The 19,495-nt window shown below is 46.1% G+C and overlaps 1 protein-coding gene across 7 annotated transcripts in view; it reads right to left on the reverse strand.

The window, feature by feature from the left end:
• Positions 1-16,707, reverse strand: part of Mtmr14 (myotubularin related protein 14) — a 42,768-nt gene extending 26,061 nt beyond the window's left edge. For 4 of the 7 annotated variants that reach the window (XM_032905958.1, XM_032905959.1, XM_032905957.1 and 1 more), the window contains exons 1-5: positions 16,430-16,707; positions 14,109-14,257; positions 5,363-5,471; positions 1,686-1,761; positions 1,327-1,387 (exon numbers count right to left, since the gene is read on the reverse strand). In XM_032905958.1, coding sequence (XP_032761849.1) covers positions 1,327-1,387; positions 1,686-1,761; positions 5,363-5,471; positions 14,109-14,257; positions 16,430-16,585 — 551 coding nt within the window. In that variant the 5' untranslated portion in view covers positions 16,586-16,707. The other 3 variants (XM_032905962.1, XM_032905961.1, XM_032905963.1) reach the window with 3 other exon arrangements.
• Positions 16,708-19,495: the final 2,788 nt, after the last annotated feature.

Below are 19,495 nucleotides of genomic sequence, written 5' to 3' on the forward strand. Positions count from 1 at the left end.
CTTGACATTAAGCCAGAAGACTCAAGATAATCTCCAGTTCTAAAAGGCATCGAGCCGGTGGCTGAGACTCTTTAAACTTCCATTAGAGTTCATCTCCCCCTCCCTCTTTTCCTTCCGTTTAGGACCATTTCAGTCCCATGCCTTACAGATAGAACAGACTGAGAATCTTCAACCGACACAGACTATTTAAGGGTGATTTGACAAACTGATTCAAGCCCGAGAAGGAAGAAGAGGAAGAGGAGGAGGAGAAGTAGAAGAAAACATTCAAAATCTCAGGCTACTTTCTGTTCAGCCATGCAGGTATGACAGCCGTAAAAAGGTTAACAGTCACTGCAATGTGTTTTTAATGCCTGCCGCTTGGTCACTGCTGGCAGTCAGTTGCCTCACTAGAACTGTGTGCTGTGGATGACCTGGCCAAGGCAGACGTCACCTGACCTTGGGGGAGGCCAAACATTCTTGAGCACAAGCCAGAGCTACTACTTTCAAAGCCGATGGCAGAAGCGAGGCACAGCAAAGTACTGAGCCGCAGTGTGAGCAGCGGATCACACGAGGGTGCACTGTGCACCTTCAGACACGCGGGACAGACGCCACCTCAAGACTCCGTGTGGCACCAACCACACGAATGAGGTCTGTAGTCTTGCTCATCAAAAACTATCTCAAAGTGGCAGAGTGTGGACCAGCCCATCTTTTCCCTTAAAGGAGATGCATGTCTCAAGTCCTAGAACTTGGGAAATGTGACAGGACCAGGACCTTGTCTACATAGGAAGTTCAGAGCCAGGCTCGAGACCTTCTCTCAAAAAGCCAAAAAAAAAATAGAGTCAGCCATTGTGGTTTTGTGAGACTATCTCAAATGCTGTTTCCCCTGCACCCAACACACATACACACACACCAAGGAGGAAAAAAAGGAGGGTACGTGTGAGTCAGAATTCAATTGAGGGACATAGTCGTTATATGAGGACTTTACCCCAACCCTGTAATTCAGAGCCAGGCGTGCTGAGTGACACCTGGCAGGTTCATACTTGGCAGACTAGCTGCATTCTGCCATTGTGTAGGGCTCTAAACAAAGAGACATCTAGGGCCGACCTTAGACCAGCAGCACAGAAACCCTAAGGTCATCATGTGCTGTGTTCCTGGCTGAAGACTGCTCAGGTTAATGAGGCTGCTGGGTGGACTTCAAAAGTGCTATTTTGGGGATATGGAGTTGAAATGTGGGAGCAAAGAGCCAATGCGTTTATCCAGACCAGAGATGAACACCCATTGCCAGAGAGCATGGCTGTCAGCAACCAGCCCCGAACCCGAGCTCCTACCCACGGTGACCCCACTGACCGGAGAACAAAGTCCTCTTCTGTGACATCTTCTGTGTTTGCCCAGGTATCATCTGCTCCCCCTGCCAGAGAAACCAGTCTGTCAGCACTGAAGCTGGTGGCATCCTTTGCCAGGCCAAGGGAGCCAACCTGCACCTTCCCCAGGTTTAGCCCTCGTGTCTCCATGAGGGCCACATGCCCAACTGTGTGGCAGTCTGCTTTGTCTGTCTTGGGAGTGAACTCCTAGTTCCGCTCTGGCGTGCTCTGGTGTCTCCCCTGCTTTATCATACCATCTCCTCACACCACTGTGGCCGAGGCAGGACTAGTCCCTCTGACCAGGTTTTCCATTCTTACACCCACAAAAGGCTGTTCAATATTCACCTGAGAAAAAATAGTTGTATCCAGAGCGTCCATACAGCTCTCCCCATCCAGCCAGTGTGGCCGACCTGCAAATATGCTGGAGACAAACAGCAATTTCAGGGTCAGAGGACTTCGGAAGCATGCAGAGCTTAAGAAAGGCTGGTGCTTCTTAGCAGCAAAGACCACCACAGTCAGGCTAAATCTGCTTAGAACTTATCCCCTCAGACTCTACCAAAGGGTTCTCTCCCCTCGATTCAAGGCACCAGTGCTACGTCAGTGATGAGGAGTAAGACTTGGAACATGTCCATATATCAGGTACTGGGCCAGGTACTGTCAGGTGACACCGCCTTCTCACTGAAGTCACAAGGCCCTAAGGCAAGCATGGCAGGCAGTAGGGATGACAACTATTTCACAAATGAAGAAAGGAAAACAGTCATAGCGTGTGGGGCAGGTTGGGAACTGGTCTAAGCTCACAGAATTTCAAGGGCCTGTTACCTATTATTTGAAACTTTTTTAGCATAGAGGGCAACTTTTATACTGAGAGAAGCAATTAAAAGAGAAATACCTGGGATCTTAATTTTTAAAAGGAAATTACTGAAGCAGTCGTGAGAATCTGTGGCTGTAATTTCAGTAAGATCAGAGGCAGGAGCATCAGAAGTTCAGTGCCACAGTTACATAGTGGGTTTGAGGGAGGCCAGTCGGGGCTTCATGAGACTATCGTAACACACACACACACACACACTCACACACACACACACACACTCTCACACTCACACTCACACTCACACTCTCTCTCCCTCCCCCCACCCCCCTCAGGTCTCTGAGCGCAAAGTCAATCTGGACCACATAACAAGTTAGGACAAAAACAAAACACCAAACCAAGACAAATAAACCCATGATTAATTATCGAGGCGAATAGTGGCTATTATCACTTGGCTGCCTTTTTCCCTTTTTCCTTTAAACAGAGGCTGGAGGAATGGAAGCCAAGACCCTGTACATGCCAGGACAGTGCTCTGCAACTAAAGTAAATCCCCACCTTCTTCCTTATTCTTTACTCTCTCCTTACCATGGCAGGGATCACTCTGAGAGCTGAATTCGACAAGCTAAGCAATGCTATCTTTAGACTGTGTGTGTGTCTGCATGATGTGTATGTTTGTGGGACAGCGTAGACTGAGACGGGTTGCTTCGTTCTCCCTGCCCACCTTTATGTGAGCTCTGAAGATCAGACTCAGGCCTCCAGGCTTATACAGTGCTACCTTTCCTTACCCAGTAAGCCACTTGCTGACTTAGAAACTTTCATTGCACTAAGACGAATTGAAGATGTAAGGTGTCAGACCAGCTGAAATTCATTTCTGAATTGGTTCCAAAACCTGCAGTTTAAAGTGGGTTTCTGGGCTGGAGAGATGGCTCAGCAGTTAAGAGCACTCTCTGCTCTTCCGGAGGTCCTGAGTTCAATCCCCAGCAACCACATAGTGGCTCACAAACCTCTAAAATAGGATCTGGTGCCCTCTTCTGGCACGCAGGTATACATGCAGATAGAGCACTCATACATAAAATAAATAAATCTTAAAATAAAGTGGGTTTCTGAAAGATTAACAGAATACTATCTATGTAGGGTCATCACCCTACAAGGTAACAGAAGTAAAGTTGGCCCTACATGAAGTGGGTGCAGGAGGGAACCGCTAGGTCTACTGTCTAGCTTTTGCTGGGGGTGAGAGCAGGCAAAACATAAGTAGCTGGGTATCACCTGGAACTGGCTGGGGGCTTCTCAGAGATGTGGCCTGTTTGCACATCTGCTCTCCTGTGCTTGAGCTCCAAATACCCCTTAGTCCCCAGGACCCTGCCAGGGACACTACTGCTCCAGGGCAGCTTCTTCCCGAAGAGCATACTTGAATATGCAGATCCCTGCTGCAGTCTGTCCAGAAGCCCATGGTGAAGGGCGAGAGCTGAGCTTCCTGCTGGTCTAGGCAGAATGCACTACAGTGGGGTGCGGGGAGGGCTACCTAACCTTTTCTGGGTCTAAAAGCATCCACAAATCAGCTGAAATTGTCAACTAATGTGTGTGGCAGCACAAGCTTGAAAGCTTTGGGAATCTCCTCCACATTTGCAATTGGATACTGGAGATGGTGGTTAAGGCCAATCTGAGCTACAAAGTGAGATCCTGCCTAAAAGCAAAATAAAATTAGTCGGTAAAGTACTTGTTCAAGTATGAGAATGTTTTGGGTCCCCAGCACCCTCATAAAAAGCCGGGTGTGGCTGTGCACGTCTATATACAATCCTAGCGCTACGAGGTCAAACAGCATATGGCTAGAGCTGACTGGCCAGAGCAGCACAGAGCACTCTAGTCCACACAGAGTCTCAGACAAGGAAGGGGAAAGGGATTGAGAAATGACACCCAACATTGGCCCCTAGCTTTTTTTTTTTTTTTTCTTTTTTTTTTTTTGGAGCTGGGGACCGAACCCAGGGCCTTGCGCATGCTAGGCAAGCGCCCTACCACTGAGCTAAATCCCCAACCCCGGCCCCTAGCTTTTAAGCACTTATGTGCACACATGGGCCATGTATGTGCACACATTAAATAAATGGCAAGCTTGTGGCTCAGGCCTGTAGCCGTCCCAGTACCTAGGCTTGAGAGGCCTTGCTTCAGAGACCTGATGAGTAAAGGAAACTTGCTCCGATTTCACAATCCATTGATAGAGTAGGTCTGAAAAGTCCTATCTGTTAAAGAGTTTCAACCTGCCGCATTCCTAAGGCATGAGGCTTAAAATGACCTGGAGTGGACGTGAACTCTGATGGAAGCTTAAGGAATAGCCCAGGACTCGGGAGGTGAGGCAGAGGAGGAATGCTATGAGTTTAAGGGCAGCCTGGGCTACTGAGCAAAACCCTGTTTTTCAAAAATAAATAACCAGGAGTAGCTTTGTATTCCCAAATGATAAAGTTCCACTCAAGCCTTTGCTTTAGCTCAGAGCTGAAATTATGTCACTGTCCCCACACTGATGCATTTACAAGTCCACGCTAGAGGTCAGAACAAAAGCATTTCTCATTCCTCTGTATAAGACACAAGGCTGCCCCTGAACCCCTTGATCCTTCTGCCTCTACCTCTCAAGTAGTGGAATTCCAAGTGTACACTGCCATGCCGGACTCAAATCCAAGCTTTCTTGCTGTGTAAACTCAGTCAAGTTATTTAACCACTCTGAACCAAAAAAATAATAAGACAAGTAAAACGAGATCACATTAGGGAGCTACCCTAACAGCCCTACTGAACACATGAACTGCGAAGGGTTGGGACTTTTGTCTGCTTTACAGGAATGACATCTCAAAGTCCTGAGACAAAGTACACATTCAATAAGTACATGGCTAATCACATGACCGAAAGAAGGGACAAACAGCAGAATACTACCTGATTTAATCTACTCTGCTGCAGAATAAGCTGAGGTCATACATGATAGGCAGTAGAAGCCAGGATCTGACCTACAATCTGGCTCTACAGCATGGGCAGGGAGGCCCTGGTGTTACACCCTTCCCTGTCTGAAATCTCCCTTCAGTCAGAAATGGTGCGTTTCTCTGTTTCCCACACCGTGAGATGTCTATCAACCACTGCCCTGCCTTATGCTGGGAGAGAACAAAAAGACTCTACAATTTTGCATGAAGTCGATGACCAGAACAGGGAACAGCAAATGGTGCTGTTGAGTGGGCCTTACCTTGCCTTTAAACAGGATCACTGGGCAGACAAACCGGCCTCTGCACCTGGCCATCTTGCTTCGGTGAATGAGGTCTTGCAGCTTGTTCACCTGCACCGTGCTCTGAAACCTAGCACAGACAGAAGGATGAGGTCAGCCAGGCAGTAACACATGTGTGTCTGTTCACAAAGATGCAAAAGAGGCCTACGCATGCATAAGACTGCCTAGAATTCTGTTTTTGCGTCAAGATCTCACTACGTAGTGGAGGCAGGCCTTGAATTTAGGTGTAACCCAGGCTAGCCTTAAACTCTATAGCCTAAGATAGCCTTGAATTTGTAGCAAACCTCTTAGTTCAGCTTCCCAAGTGCTAAGATCACAGACACGCTCCACCATGCCCAGTTTTACTCACTGAAAATTTAGCAAATGCCATTATTCCTAAATTTCAGATTACTGACGTTCAGGAAGAGAAAAAGAACTGTTAACTCTAAGTATTAAAATCCAAGTTACCCTGATTTCAGAGCCTTTCCAATGGGGGTGGGGGGAGAAAGCCAAATCAAATTAGCTGGGTGTGGTGGTACACGTTTGTAATCTCAACCCATGCAAAAGACTGAGACAGGAGGATTACTATAAAGTCAAAGCCAGCCTGGGTGACCTAGTGAGTTCAGGCCAGCCTGAGTCAACATAAAATTTTGTCTCAAAACAAGAGTCACATAGAAAATCCCCAATCAAACGCAAACAAATGAAAAAATCCAAAAGGAAATGAGCGTCAGCAAGCTACACCAGCAGTAAACAACGCTTCCCTAAAAAACAAACAGCACTGGAGTGCGTGTGGTGCGTGATCAAGAGGATCACTAGCAAGCCTCACTCACAGGCATCCCAGCGAGGGAGGGCCAGGCTTAGTGAGACACCCTGCCTCTAAAGATACGGTGGTACAGAACTGCAAGGCCTCTGCTGCGCAGACACAGGTAAGCATTCACATCATACACCACACACACGGAGAAACGAGGGGCAGGGAAGTCACTGCCGTACAGCGAGCCCTCAGAAGGCAGGCAAGTGTTCTCCTTAAGGGACTGAGCTTTGAGCCAGCCTTACGGAAAGCTCAGTGCCCCTTCCGCATCCTGACCCTTGGAATGATCCTCAGGGCACATGCACCTTACACTGTTTCAGGAAAGCTAGGTCAGGAACACTCAGGGATCTGTGGCCCCTTTGTAAGTGAAGCTGGAGAGTAATGCAGATACTAAAAGTGCAGTCTTAGACTGGCTGTATACACCTGTTCTCTGCATTCAGGAAGCAAGGCCAGGAGGATGGCCAAAAGTTCAAAGCCAGGTTGATCTACATATTGAGTGTCAGGTTACAAAAGAAGCCAGGTGGGGTGACACACACCTTTAGTCCCAGCCCTCAGGAAACAGACAGGAGGGTCTCTTGAGTTAAAAGCAAGCCTGGCCAACAGAGCAAGTCCCAAGACAGCCAGAGTCACACAGAAACACAGAGCTGTGAGTACACGAATGCAACAGCTCTAGTGATTTTTTAAAATTCGACTTCAATTTTAGATGCTTCCACTTGACTGTAATTACACTCTCAAGCCATGGTTTAGAGACAGGAGCCTTTATATATTATCTTTCAAACTGAGCGGTGGAAGAGCTGGGCATAGTGACTGCTTCCAGAGGTCCTGAGTTCAAATCCCAGCAACCACATGGTAGCTCACAACCATCTGTAATGGGATCCGATGCCCTCTTCTGGTGTGTCTGAAGACAGCTACATCAGAATAAAATAAAATAAATAAATACGTACATAAATATCTTAGGTGTTAAACGTATGTTTAAAAAATAAGTCAGGGGGCTGGAGAGATGGCTCAGTGGTTAAGAGCACTGACTGCTCTTCCGGAGGTCCTGAGTTCGAATCCCAGCAACCACATGGTGACTCACAATCATCTGTAATGGGATCTGATGCCCTCTTCTGGTGTGTCTGAAGACAGCTATAATGTACTTATACATAAATAAATAAATCTTAAAAAAATGGCACCCTGTTTCAACAAATGCAATAAAATATAAATTAAAAAAAATCTTTAAAAAAAAAAAAAAAAAATAAGTCAGGGGTTGGGGATTTAGCTCAGTGGTAGAGCGCTTGCCTAGCAAGTGCAAAGCCCTAGGTTCGGTCCCCAGCTCCGAAGAAAAGAAAAAAAAAAGTTAGAAGAGTTGGGAAGGGAACTCCTATGAAGCCCCTTCCTTGTAGCTTTTCTCACACCCATTTTTGCTCTGTAAAACCGCAAAAGAACCAAAGAGGTTTAAGAGGACAACCCCCTCCACCATGGCATATTTTTCCAGGAGGTCAGATTTAAGATATAATCTTTGTTAATGGAATGCTGTTTCTTTGTAGGAGGAGGAAAATGACAAGCTTTATGGGGCCAGGGTGCATGTATCAAATCCTACAGACAGGTTGGCTCACCAGCAAATCCTGTAGCCGAGAAGCTGGATGCTGTTGCTCTCCCTGTCTTAGTTTCTCTATGACATATAAAGACACTTAGTCCAAAACCAGTGCAACACTGAACTCTAGAACTGTGAAGCAGAGTGTATAGCACAGCTCCCAGTACCCAGCTTCCCAACTACCTGCTCACCATTCCCTTCCCTCAGCCTTGTCAGCACTGTCTGTCCACTGGCCTCTCAGCTAGTTCACAGCAGCCCCCTCTGGACCCAATCCCAGAACATGGGAAGCAAAGGCAGAAAAGTCAGGAGTTGTAGCCTTAACTGCACCATGTTTACAGCTACCTTGGGCTATATAAGACCCTATCCCAAAAACAAAAGGGGGGGCTGCTTAGTGATTACGAGCACTCCCTGCACAACTTTGATAGCCTAACTTTGGATTCTAGAACCTGTACCAAGCTGGGCATGATCTCACGTGCCCCTGTAATCCCAGAATTGCTGGGGGCAGGGCAGGACTCATGACGTTTACTGGCCGCCAGCCTAGCTGGAAAGAGCTCTCATTCAGGGAGAGACCTTTCTCCAAAGGAATAAGGCGGAGCGTGCTAGGTGAATATGCAGTGTTCTCTGGCCTTCATGCCTGGGCACAGATAGGTGCACGACCCCCAATTTGCACCTATACCACACACATATACTATATTCACACTTTTTTTAGGTTATAAAAACAGAACTGGACATGGTAATGCATACTTGTAATCCTAGGACTTAAGAGGTGGACACAGGAAGGTCAGTAATTCAAGGTCATCTTGACTCTATATACAATTCAAGGCCAGGTTGGACCATGTGTTATCCTGTCTCAAAAACCAAAAGGAAAACAAAAATCTTGCATCAGATTCTCCTAAGTTGCATTCAGCAAGTCCTCCTAAAAGTTAGCACAGAAGGCTGAAGCAGGAGTTCCAGGTCAGCTGGTGCTACACCGTATGAGACCCCCACCACACACCAAAAGAGACAGGACCAGCACAGGTTACCCTCTGAACTGACTTTGTTTTGCTGCTATTGAGACAGTGCCTATGTCCTCCAGACTGTCCTCAGGTTCAAAATCCTGTCTCAGCCTCCCACAGACTGGGATTATGCCTGGATTCTGAGTTCTTTTACTGTAAGAACATTCATTTTCTATTACACTAGGATCTTGACTTCTCTGCCTGGCCATAACTCAAAGAACCAGTTCCGTTTCTGCTTCCTCACTAGTTCCTGTTTTTAATCTGTCACTTGCCAGTGAATTGTCTGGCCTATGGCCGACCACACCTGAATGAACACTATATGCTTATACATCTGTATCTACAACTCAGTAGTGAGATTTCCTTCCTTTGCTATTTATTTGCTACTGCTTGTCCCTGAGGTAGATCTCTAGCCCCTCTTTCGGTATTAATTGAATTATTTAATTGGTTTTTGGTCTTCATGATCATCATTTGCTCACAAAACTATTTTTAAGCTTTTTTCCAACGTCTTAGTGAGGATACAGTGGCCCACACTATTCTCTGAGCTTCATCATGCCATCCAAGGACGATAAGAAGAAAGATGCTGGAAAGTCAACCAATAACGACAAAGACTCAGTAAATAAATCTGGTGGCAAGGCCAAAAAAAAAGCCGGTCCAAAGGCAAAGTTCGGGAGAAGCTGAACAATCTACTCCTGTTTGCCAATGCTACTGCAACAAACTGTAAGGAAATGCTCAACCATGAGCTTATTACTCCAGCTGCGGTCTCCAAGAGACTGAAGACTCATGGTTCAGTGGTCCCAACGCCCTTCAGGAGGTCCTTAGCAATAGATTTATCAAGCTGGTTTCAGAGCACAGAGCCTGAGTAACTGACACCAGAAATGCAGAGCGGAGACTCCCCTGTTGCTGGTGAAGATACATGAACAGGTCCAATCAGCTGTCCACTTGGGAAAGTAAAATTCTATTTAATCAAGTGAAAAAAAAAAAAAAACAACCCTATTTTTAAAGCATGGTTGGGTAATAAATGACCACAATCTTACTACTCTGGAGGCTGAGGCAGGAGGAGTGGGTGTGTGCATTAGGAATGTTGAACAGGTTTAGGAAAGCTTACCAGAACTGATGAGGCAACAGGACTTTCTGTTTCTGTTGGTGGTGGTGTTTTCTTTGTTTGTTTGCTTGATTTGTTTTTAATTGCTGGGTGTTTGTTTCTTTGGTTTTTCACAACAAGGTCTCTCTGTGTAGCCCTGGCTGTCCTGGAACTCAGTAGACCAGGTTGGCCTCAAACTCAAGAGATCCACCTGCCTCTACCTCTCAAGTGTTGGGATTAAAGGCATGTACTGCCACTGCCGCCTCTGCCACTGCCGCCGCCAGCGCCACCCACCTACCAGGCGTGCTTATTTTTTTTTTAAAGCCTTTAAAAAAGATTCTATTTGTATTGGGAGGAAGGGAGGAGGAGGAGGAATGAACACGGAGGCATACATCATGGTGCGTGGTGGTCAAAGGACAACTGAGGACCTAATGCCTTGTCTGTAAGGACGGATCTCTCATTTTTGCCACCATGCTGCATGATCGAGCTTCTGGTGAATCCTGTCTTCACTCCATCTTGTCACTGGAGCTCTGGGGTTACAGATGTTGAGTGCTCACCCCCACCTCACTTCTTACCATGGGTTCAGGTGGTCAGGACTGCTGTTCACCTGCTCAGACATCTCACCAGCTCTGGATTTTTTTTTTTTTTTTTTTTTTTTTGGTAGTGGTGGGGGGAATTGGGGGGGGGGAGACCATTTCACACTCTGGCCCAGGCTGGCCTGGAACTCACAACAAGCCTGTCTCAGTCTCCGGGGTGAGTTACTAACCCGCCAATACTTTCCCCTTGCTCAGGCTCTTTGAAGACTGCCAGTGCTTAGTTACACCCACCAGGACTTCACCACTGGGACTTCACCTGGGAGATGCTTGGGGTCCACCACACAGAGGCAGCTCAGCAAACATTCAGAGCAAACCCTCTGGCCCTCCTCAACAGAATAGGGGAGGTTTCTTATAAGACCAAGCCACTTTCTGAATTGAGTTACATCCTGTTTAACTCAGTCTAAATCATGTCTCACGAACACTTAGGCATGCAGTCATATTTCTTCCTATCCAACTATACCCAAATTCTTTTCCTTTCAACAAATACTCATTGTCAACTAATGTCACTTCAGTATAATATAATGACCACGCAAGAAGTGAAAACTTACTACTAACTCTAAAGCAGGGCATGCAGACACCTCCCTGAGATTCTAGCTATGTTAAGGCAAGAGGAGTCTGAGTGTAAGGTCAGCCTAAAAAACTCAGCCAAGATCCCCTCTCAAAAAGAAAAAGGGAGAGCCTAGTGGTGGTGGTGCATGCCTTTAATCTCAGCACTTGGGAGGCAGAGGCAGGAAGATCTATTAATTTGAGGCCAACCTTGTCTACAGAGAGTTCTAGGACAGCCAGGGCTGTACAGAAAAACCCTGTCTGGGAAAAAAAAAAGAAAAAAGGAAGCGGGGGAGGGGGGGGAGAGAATATGCACTGCTCTTCATGAGGACGTAAATTCTGCTCCTAACATACATAAGGTAGCATTGTGTTCTTTTCCTGGAGAGTGAGACCCTCATGGACAAGGTAACAGTAAAGAAAAGGCAGACAAGTGGACAGGGGAATCATTCTGCTTACTGGCTCTTTGGTAAAGGGAAATTGCCTCTCTGGGCTTCAACTTTTTTCTCTGCAGAATACAGGTGATACTATATTTTTCATAGGTGACATGCAGGTAAGTTTGTGAAGTCCTAACTCATGACAATCGGAGAGCAATCAATTAATCACTCCTCTTCCCCCTCAACACAGGGTCTCATAGTCCAGGCTTGTATCAGACTTATCCTTGTAGCTAAGAATGATGTAGTCAGTTCTCTCCTGGGATGGCAAGCATGTACCTCAATGGCCAGTTTACAGAGTGCTAAGGACTTAACCCAGGAGCTTCATATATGCTAAAAACAAGTACTCTAGCAATGAGCTATTATCAACCCCTAGAAATTCTTCTCTTTAATGCTAGAATGAATAAACACTAAACATGTTTCTTTCAGGACAAGCAACCAACCATAACTGAGAGCATATTAGAGAGTCCTGAATCTTGGCCCCACCTCTGAGGTAGTGAATCAGATTCTGTAGTAACAAGATCCCTTGGTGGTTCACTCACACGAATGCTATCAGAGGGTAGAGGTTAAGTGCCACACAGCACTCATGAGAATAAAAAGGGGGTATGGGGTTTGGTAAGACATGGTGGACACTTCTAACTACCTCTTGGGTTATGTAAGCAGAAGGTTCATGAGTTCAAGGCCAGCCTTAGTAACATGGATGACAATATTGGTAGCAAGCGACAGAGAGAGAGCAAGTGAGAGATGGCTACAGGCTGACTGACTGACTGTAGCTTACAGGACTATAAAAGGCTAAGTTTCCCTACCATTGGAAGGGAAGTTAGAGAAGAACTAAGGAAGGTAATGAAGCAAAGCCCTTCAGCCCTAGAAATGCCTGGGGAAGATGTGATAGCATTCTGGGATCTTCACAGAAAGTAATCTACTAATTTTTTTCAAGAGATGAGCACTCTTCTAGATATCCCTTCACACATAAGAAATAAAGGCTTCAGTCTTAAACGCCTCTGACCACGCTGTTCATCTACTTATAAACATCTCTCTCCACATCTGGCTATAGAATATAAGGAATCTAAGGAGGTCTGAGAGTGCAGAATGTGGAAACTGCTTTGGAAGGTCCAAGAGGGGATCCTGGAGTCTATCATCTTCTGTTGTGCACACGTGTTACTGATGAAACGCACTACACCCATGCACATTCCACAAGTCCACACTCCTTGGCAAATCAATGCTACACTGAGTTGAGCATGGTGGTTCACATCTGTAATCTCAGCACACAGGAAGCTGAGGTGAGTTGATAAAGCCAGTCAGAACTACAACGTGAAACCTTGTCTCAAAGCAAACAAAAAAACAAAAACAAACCAAATATGAGGAAGCAAGGAAAGGGAAAGAAGAAAAGTGTGAAGGGAATGAGGAGAAAGAAGTAAACAGCAGGGCAAAGAAAGGAAAGAAAAAGCCTATTCAAAAGTCGTCCCTGAGAACTTTGGGGAAACACTGATGCACAGGCCCTCTTGGCAGGAAGCCATGATTCCCCACCAGGGATCAACCATCCTCTAGGTCTGCCTACAGCAGCACTTCTCAACTCTTTCCACACACATGAATTACTTAGGCATCTTATGCTGAGCTTTTGATCCATAGCTCTAAAGCCCAGGAGCCCACACTTCCCCCAATGTCTTGGGAGACAATGGCTTTGCTTTGGGCAGTAGGAGCTTACCCACTACCCTCACTTACAGGACGAAGATTATATAGCAGCTCCTGGAACATCCTAAAGACTGACAGAAAGCAGGGACCTTAAGGGAAGAACTAGGAACAATCACGGGGCCTCAGATTTGTGAATTATTCATGCCAAAGAACCGCAACCTTTACTACCTGATGAGATATTCCTGTATCATGCGTTTCAAGTCTGCCCTGCTATGAACTGTTACTTTATGTGGAGCACTAAAGCCTGGGTCACACGTCAGTGTACATGGTAGCTCTTATTTTTAATTCTTACAACAAACACATCAGGCTTGCATTACCACAATTTATCATCAGGAACTGCACAAGCCACTTTTCTAGAATTTTAATTAGTCCTTGCCAACCTTAATTATGAGGAGGCCAGGAACTACCAAAGAAAAATTAAAGACAAAGAATGAGTGAATAACTTGCCTAGCTTTAGTTACAGAGTCAGAAAATGGACAAGCAGGTTCTGAAGAGATACACATGGGAAACATTCCTAAGCCTGTATTGAAAGCTGGGCATGGTGGCTCAGCCCGTAACTCAGCACACAGGCAGCGGAGGCAGGAGCAGCAGAAGTTAAAGATCATTCATTCTCTGGTCACGCAGTGAGCACATGGCCAACTCAGGCTACAGGCTACCCTACCTCAATAAAATGCAGTCTATCTTGATATGTCATCATTCCTTCTAAGTACACCTACTAAAGACAAACGAGATGGCACTGAAGTCGTTCCGAGAGTGGAAGTATGTCTGTTGACTTAGGTCAACAAAGTCAGACAGACAGCCGGAAGAGCTCCAGGGCTGGGACTCCCCACTTCTCATCTTAAGTTGTACCACTTGGCCAATCAAAGTCAACCCTTAAGTAAATAAAGATGCCAGGAACTAGCCCCACCTGGGGAAAGTGAGCATGCCCTGCCCAGGTTCCTGACCCTGGGGATGAGCCTCTGAGGTCTACCGGACATGCACACTACAGTCACAGGATGCTCACGTGTCTTTCTCTTTCTCAGAACTCTCATACTCCAGGAATACGATGTGGCGGGGGTAGTGGCCGCAGATATCACCATTCACATTTGGAATCACGCTGAAACAGTAGTCACGGCCAAATAGCTCCAGACATCTCTTCTCAATGAGTTCAACCTGCATAGAGAAGGAGACTTGAGCCTGAAAAGAATTCTTGGGTCCTGAGGTCGTGAGCCATTAAGTGGCCCATGATACGAAGAGGCCACTGGGAGTAAGTGACATTATCACTCAAGGCTGGGAGGAGACATGATGCTGGGCCACAGGCTCGTCCATGTTAACTCACATGTGGTAAGCTTCAGACGGTACCTAAACCCAACATCCACGATGCACGTAAGACTGTGTGTAGTCAGTGTGGAAACATTCTACCATCCATGGGATGAAAGACTGTTTGTGGATGTGGTGGTACATACATGTACCCCAGCTGAAGGCAGAAACAGTAGGGTTAAGAATTCACAGCTAGGCTGGGCTACATAGTAAAACCTTGTCCCAAAAACCAAAGCAACAGTAACTCTTGCTCTAGGTTACCACTGTAGCATTAACACATCATGTTCCTTTAACACCAGATGACTTTTTCCTGTTCTACAGCCCCAGACTCGTATTTGAAGGTCCAGTCAGCTGGCAGGATGGCGCACAACTACAATCCTAGTATGTGGGATGTTAAGGCAAGAGGATGAGGAGTTCTAAGCCAGTCTGGAGATATATATATCAAGATCATGTCTCAACAATTCCTACAAAAAGAAGCTCTAGTCAGCAAAATCAGTAAAAGCTGCAGACAGCTGTCTCTTTACATACCATCTGCTTATAAAACTGAAGGCAAGGCTCCCTCTAAAATTAATCCTTTTGTTCACAGTTCAGTGAAAAGCCCACTGGAAGAAAAGCTTATACCCTGTACCACATGAAGGACTTGCAAGGGATCATGAAGCCTGGAGCAGTATTAAGACTGATTGTGGTGAAAGCAAGGTTTAACTTGTAAAACTCTAATCTTCACAGACATTAAGAGGGAAGTGAGATCCATCAAAATCACATACACCTCCCATAACCACTCAAGAGATTCCCCTTGAAGTCAAGCATGGTAGCTCACAGGTGTATGTAGTACTTAGGAGGCTAAGGCAGGAGGATTATTAGTTACAACTCATCCTGGGATAATGACTGTGAGGCCAAGCCAGAGCCACAGACAAAAGACCATGCTTCAAAACACAAGATTGGTGATGTATGTCAGCTGGTAGAATGCTTGCCTGGCATGCATAAAAACCTGTGTTCAGTCTCCAGTACTATATAAACCAAGCATGAGGGTAAACACCTGTAACCCCATCCCCTAGAAGTGGAGACAGGAGGATCAGAAGTGTATGACTGGCCTTGTTTGGATAAGTTAACAAATTTCTGCCTCCCCAGAAATTGTGATTAAAGAGAATCTAAGTCCAGAAATCTTTGTGTTTAACAAGAGCTCCAAATGATGCTAAGGATAATCTGAAAGGTACTTGGTTATCTGGTGTGGTAACACCACATCATTACTGATCTGTCTTAAGTTACCTCAGAGATTAATAGAAGATGCTCCCCTATAGCATGTCCCAGCCCCTAGGTAACCTCTGGGGCAAAGCCAGTTTCATAGCCCAGTATAGGTAAAGCTGTCACACTGGGAAGAGAAAAAGGTAGGGTCTACCAGTGCTGGGGTGAGTATGCTTCACCAGAAGCTTTCTTCTCAGGCCTGGTGATTAGGGCAGAGGGAAATTCCCGGGGTGGGGGGACAATGACAGAGACTTCTTTCTGATAAAAAGGAACAGAAAGGAGTGTGGGTTGTCTTATTGCTCTACAGGAAAGGAAAGGGAAGGGCCTAAGTCATGCTGGCACCTTATATGGAGGTGTCACACTCCGCTGTTCTCTGGGCTCCATAATGCCACATTACTCCAGGCACCTACTCTGATCTTGAGGGGTTTGCCTTTTTTTTTTTTTTTTTTTAACCTGTTGGTAACACCTCCTAGGCTTACGAAGAGTAGTAGTCTTCTCTAGTTCCTATTGTCTAACCTTTGCACCTGGCCCACAACTCCGACCCTTGACCTCCAAACCCCTTGTCTAAAACACCCCCCACCCCCAAACCCACAAAGAGCCTGGGTCCTCCTCTTTGATGTTAAGCTGGATCCTTACTCTCCAAGTCCACATCCTGGATAAGTTCCTCTCCTGTGCCTTCACAAGGAGGTCTCCTTCCAGCTCTCCTCCCATCCCTAATCACAGTCTTCCCTCAGTAACTCAGGCCAGGGACCAGTTCCAGGTCGTTGCACCTCTGGGGCTCACCTTAGAGCCGCTCTTCCCGCCGCTGTCCTTGGCACGGTACTGAGTCCGGGAGAACTCCTCCAGCAGCTCCCAGAGCCCCGGCTCCTGAGGCGGCGGGCTGCCTGAAGAGGCAGTGGAACCCGCCGAGGCGGCGGCGGCGGCCCGAGCACCCGCCATGCACAGCCTCGAGTCCCCTCAGGGCGCCTTCACCCAACCCATGGCACCTGAAGCTTGGACTCCGGCTCTAAAACCTCCTGAACCGACTCAGCCGCCGCCTTCTTCTTCCACTTCCGGCCCCGCCCCACCTCTCCGGATGTTTACTCCTGCCGCGGCCAATCAGAGACTGGAGTTCGTGCCCGGCCCACAAGTCCCCGGCCCACCCCTGACGCGGAGGGATCCAAATGGCCTCACGGCGGGGGCCGCGCTCCGCCCAAGGGGTTTCCCCGGGGGAAGCCGGGCTAAACCACTGCGGCTGCGGGAGGGGGAACGGCAGGAACCATTGGAGCGAGGAGAGAGGAAGGAACCGCCAGAGGCCCGAGTTAGTGCTCACAACCAGAAGAGCTGCAAGAATTAAAACTGCGTTTCAAACAGCACTTTTCTTCCTCTGCTGTTATGGACGTCCCTGCCAGTATAGCGTGGCCCATCATCCTATTTATTGAGGAAGGTGTTTGAAAAAATGCCTTCTTTTTAAAAAAATTTTTAAAAGGATTTTCTAACAGGTGCCAGTAGGCAAACGCTGGAGGATGAAGCATGAGAATCAGGCTTTTGAGACTAGCCTAGACCACACCTTAAAAATTTTTTCAAATGTTTACAAAAATGTAGATAATAGAATAATGTTCTTTCATTTTTCTATTAGCTGCTTTCATCATTAATCAACACATGCTGATCTCCTGCTCAATGTTTCCCTGTCTAGGGAATTATATTTTATTTGTGTATTGGGCTGTTGTTTGTTTTGTTTGTTGTGGGAAATTATTTGTGATATAGCCAAGGCTAGCCTTGAACTCCTGACTCACCTGCCTCCACTTTCCCTGTGTGGAGAATCTCAAATGTCAGTACAAACCCCCTAGAAGGGTTAGTCTCAGAAGATAATGTGTGCTGTCTGCCTCCAAGTATCACTGTTTGGAGAGAAGGGGTCAAGGCCTTCTCAATATTGTATATCTGAGGTAGAATTGCCCACATGGCCATCAGTCAGTTGGTTAAGCTATAACTTATGTTCTAAGAAAACACTCAAAACAAAACTAATGCTATACTAAGTTAGCATTGTATCTTAATTAAATATTCATTTTCTTAGATTTGCAAAGAAATCTAAGCGACACAAACCACAACCCCCGCTGATCGTCAGTCACTCCTCATGTTCAACTAGGTGATCTTTGTCCTGAGTTCTAATACTGTAAATTAGTTTTCCCTTTTGAGCAGGATGGTCAAACAGAATCGAAATATGCATTTTTAATATTGTTTAGTCTAAACTGTGATGATTATTCTTTCTTACCAACTTGGGAAAGGGATCTTCAATTGAGTAATGGCCTCCACCAGACTGGCCTCTGGGCATGTCCGTGGGGCATTTTCTTGATTGCTAATTGATGCAGAGGGAGGTCTCAACTTTGGAGAGGTGGCCTGGGTTGTGGATGAAAGCTGGCTGAGCAAGCCACAGGGAACAAGCTGGTAAGCAGTGTTTCTTTCTCCACGGCCTCTCCTTCAGTTCCTGCCTGCAGGTTCCTGTCTTGCCTGATGGTCCTCAATCATGGGTTGTGACATGACAGTGTGAGCCCGGTAAACATCTTCTCAGGTTGCTTTGTTATTTTATTTTTTTTTTTTTTTATTTTTTTTTTTAAGATTTATTTATTATATATAAGCACACCGTAGCTGTCTAAAAGCATTTTTTTTTTTTTTTTTTTTTTTTTTTGGTTCTTTTTTTTCGGATCTGGGGACCGTACCCAGGGCCTTGCGCTTCCTAGGCAAGCGCCTACCACTGAGCTAAACCCAGCCCCTGCTTTGCTTTTTTATCATAGCGACAAAAGTAGAACACACATAATGTCTTGACGACTTTCCTAGCCGGTCACAATGGACTTTCCTACACCTGTGATTGCGGCCTTCAGAAAGCTGAGGCAAAAGATAAAGGACCAGCTACACTACTAATGTAACACTCACTCTCAAAAAATCTGTTGCTATGAGTTATTTTGTAGATATTTTTGGTAAATACACACCCGTGTGTGTGTGTGTGTGTGTGTGTGCATGTGACTGTGTGCATGACTGTGTGTGTGTGCGTGTGTGCATGCGTGTGTGTGTGTGTGTGTGTGTGTGTGTGTGTGTGTATAATGCTATCTTACCAGCCCTACTAATTGGGCTTTTAAAAAAAAAAAACTACCATCTTCCCTCCCACCCTTATTCCATTCCACAGGGTCTTATGTAGCCCAGGATGGCCCCAAGGTCCCTGTGAAGCTGAGGATCACCCTACACGTCTCTGCCTCTACCTCTTGAGTAGATACAACGTGTACTAACATGCCTAGTTTAGCAGTGCTGGAGAACTTTGCGACTCAAACCTAAGGCTTGAGTAAGATAGGCAAACATTCTACCATCTGAGCTCCACACAGCTCCTCTTTTAATTTTGGTAACAGAATCTCACTATATTACCAAGACTGGCAATAGACTCTGGGGCTCCAAGAATCTTCCTGCCTCGGTCTCTAGGTAAGAATAGAATCTGGCCAAAAATCAAGCTTATCAGGTTGAAATATAGAATACATACTTATGAATACACACCCACTTTAGTTGTGACTGTTGACAAAGTATAAAATCCTCATTCAGAGATGCTGAGCGTTTATGTCACCCCAGAAAGCACCCTAATCCTCTGCCGGTTGGCCTCACTCAGCCCCACCTCCAGAAGGCCACTGATTCGCTTTCTGTCACTAGACGTTCCTATAAATGGAATCAGACAACGTGTCCTCTCCTGCATCTGGCTTCTTGGGCAGAGTTAATTTTGGTTTTAATTTGCATATCCCTGATTAATGAAGCTGATCACCTTTTCCATATTTATTGCTGATTTGAATATTCTCTCTTGGGTGCTTGTAAACATCTTTTGCCCATTTTTCT

Source organism: Rattus rattus, chromosome 6 (genome assembly GCF_011064425.1).
Source record: "Rattus rattus isolate New Zealand chromosome 6, Rrattus_CSIRO_v1, whole genome shotgun sequence".
Lineage (NCBI taxonomy): Eukaryota > Metazoa > Chordata > Mammalia > Rodentia > Muridae > Rattus > Rattus rattus.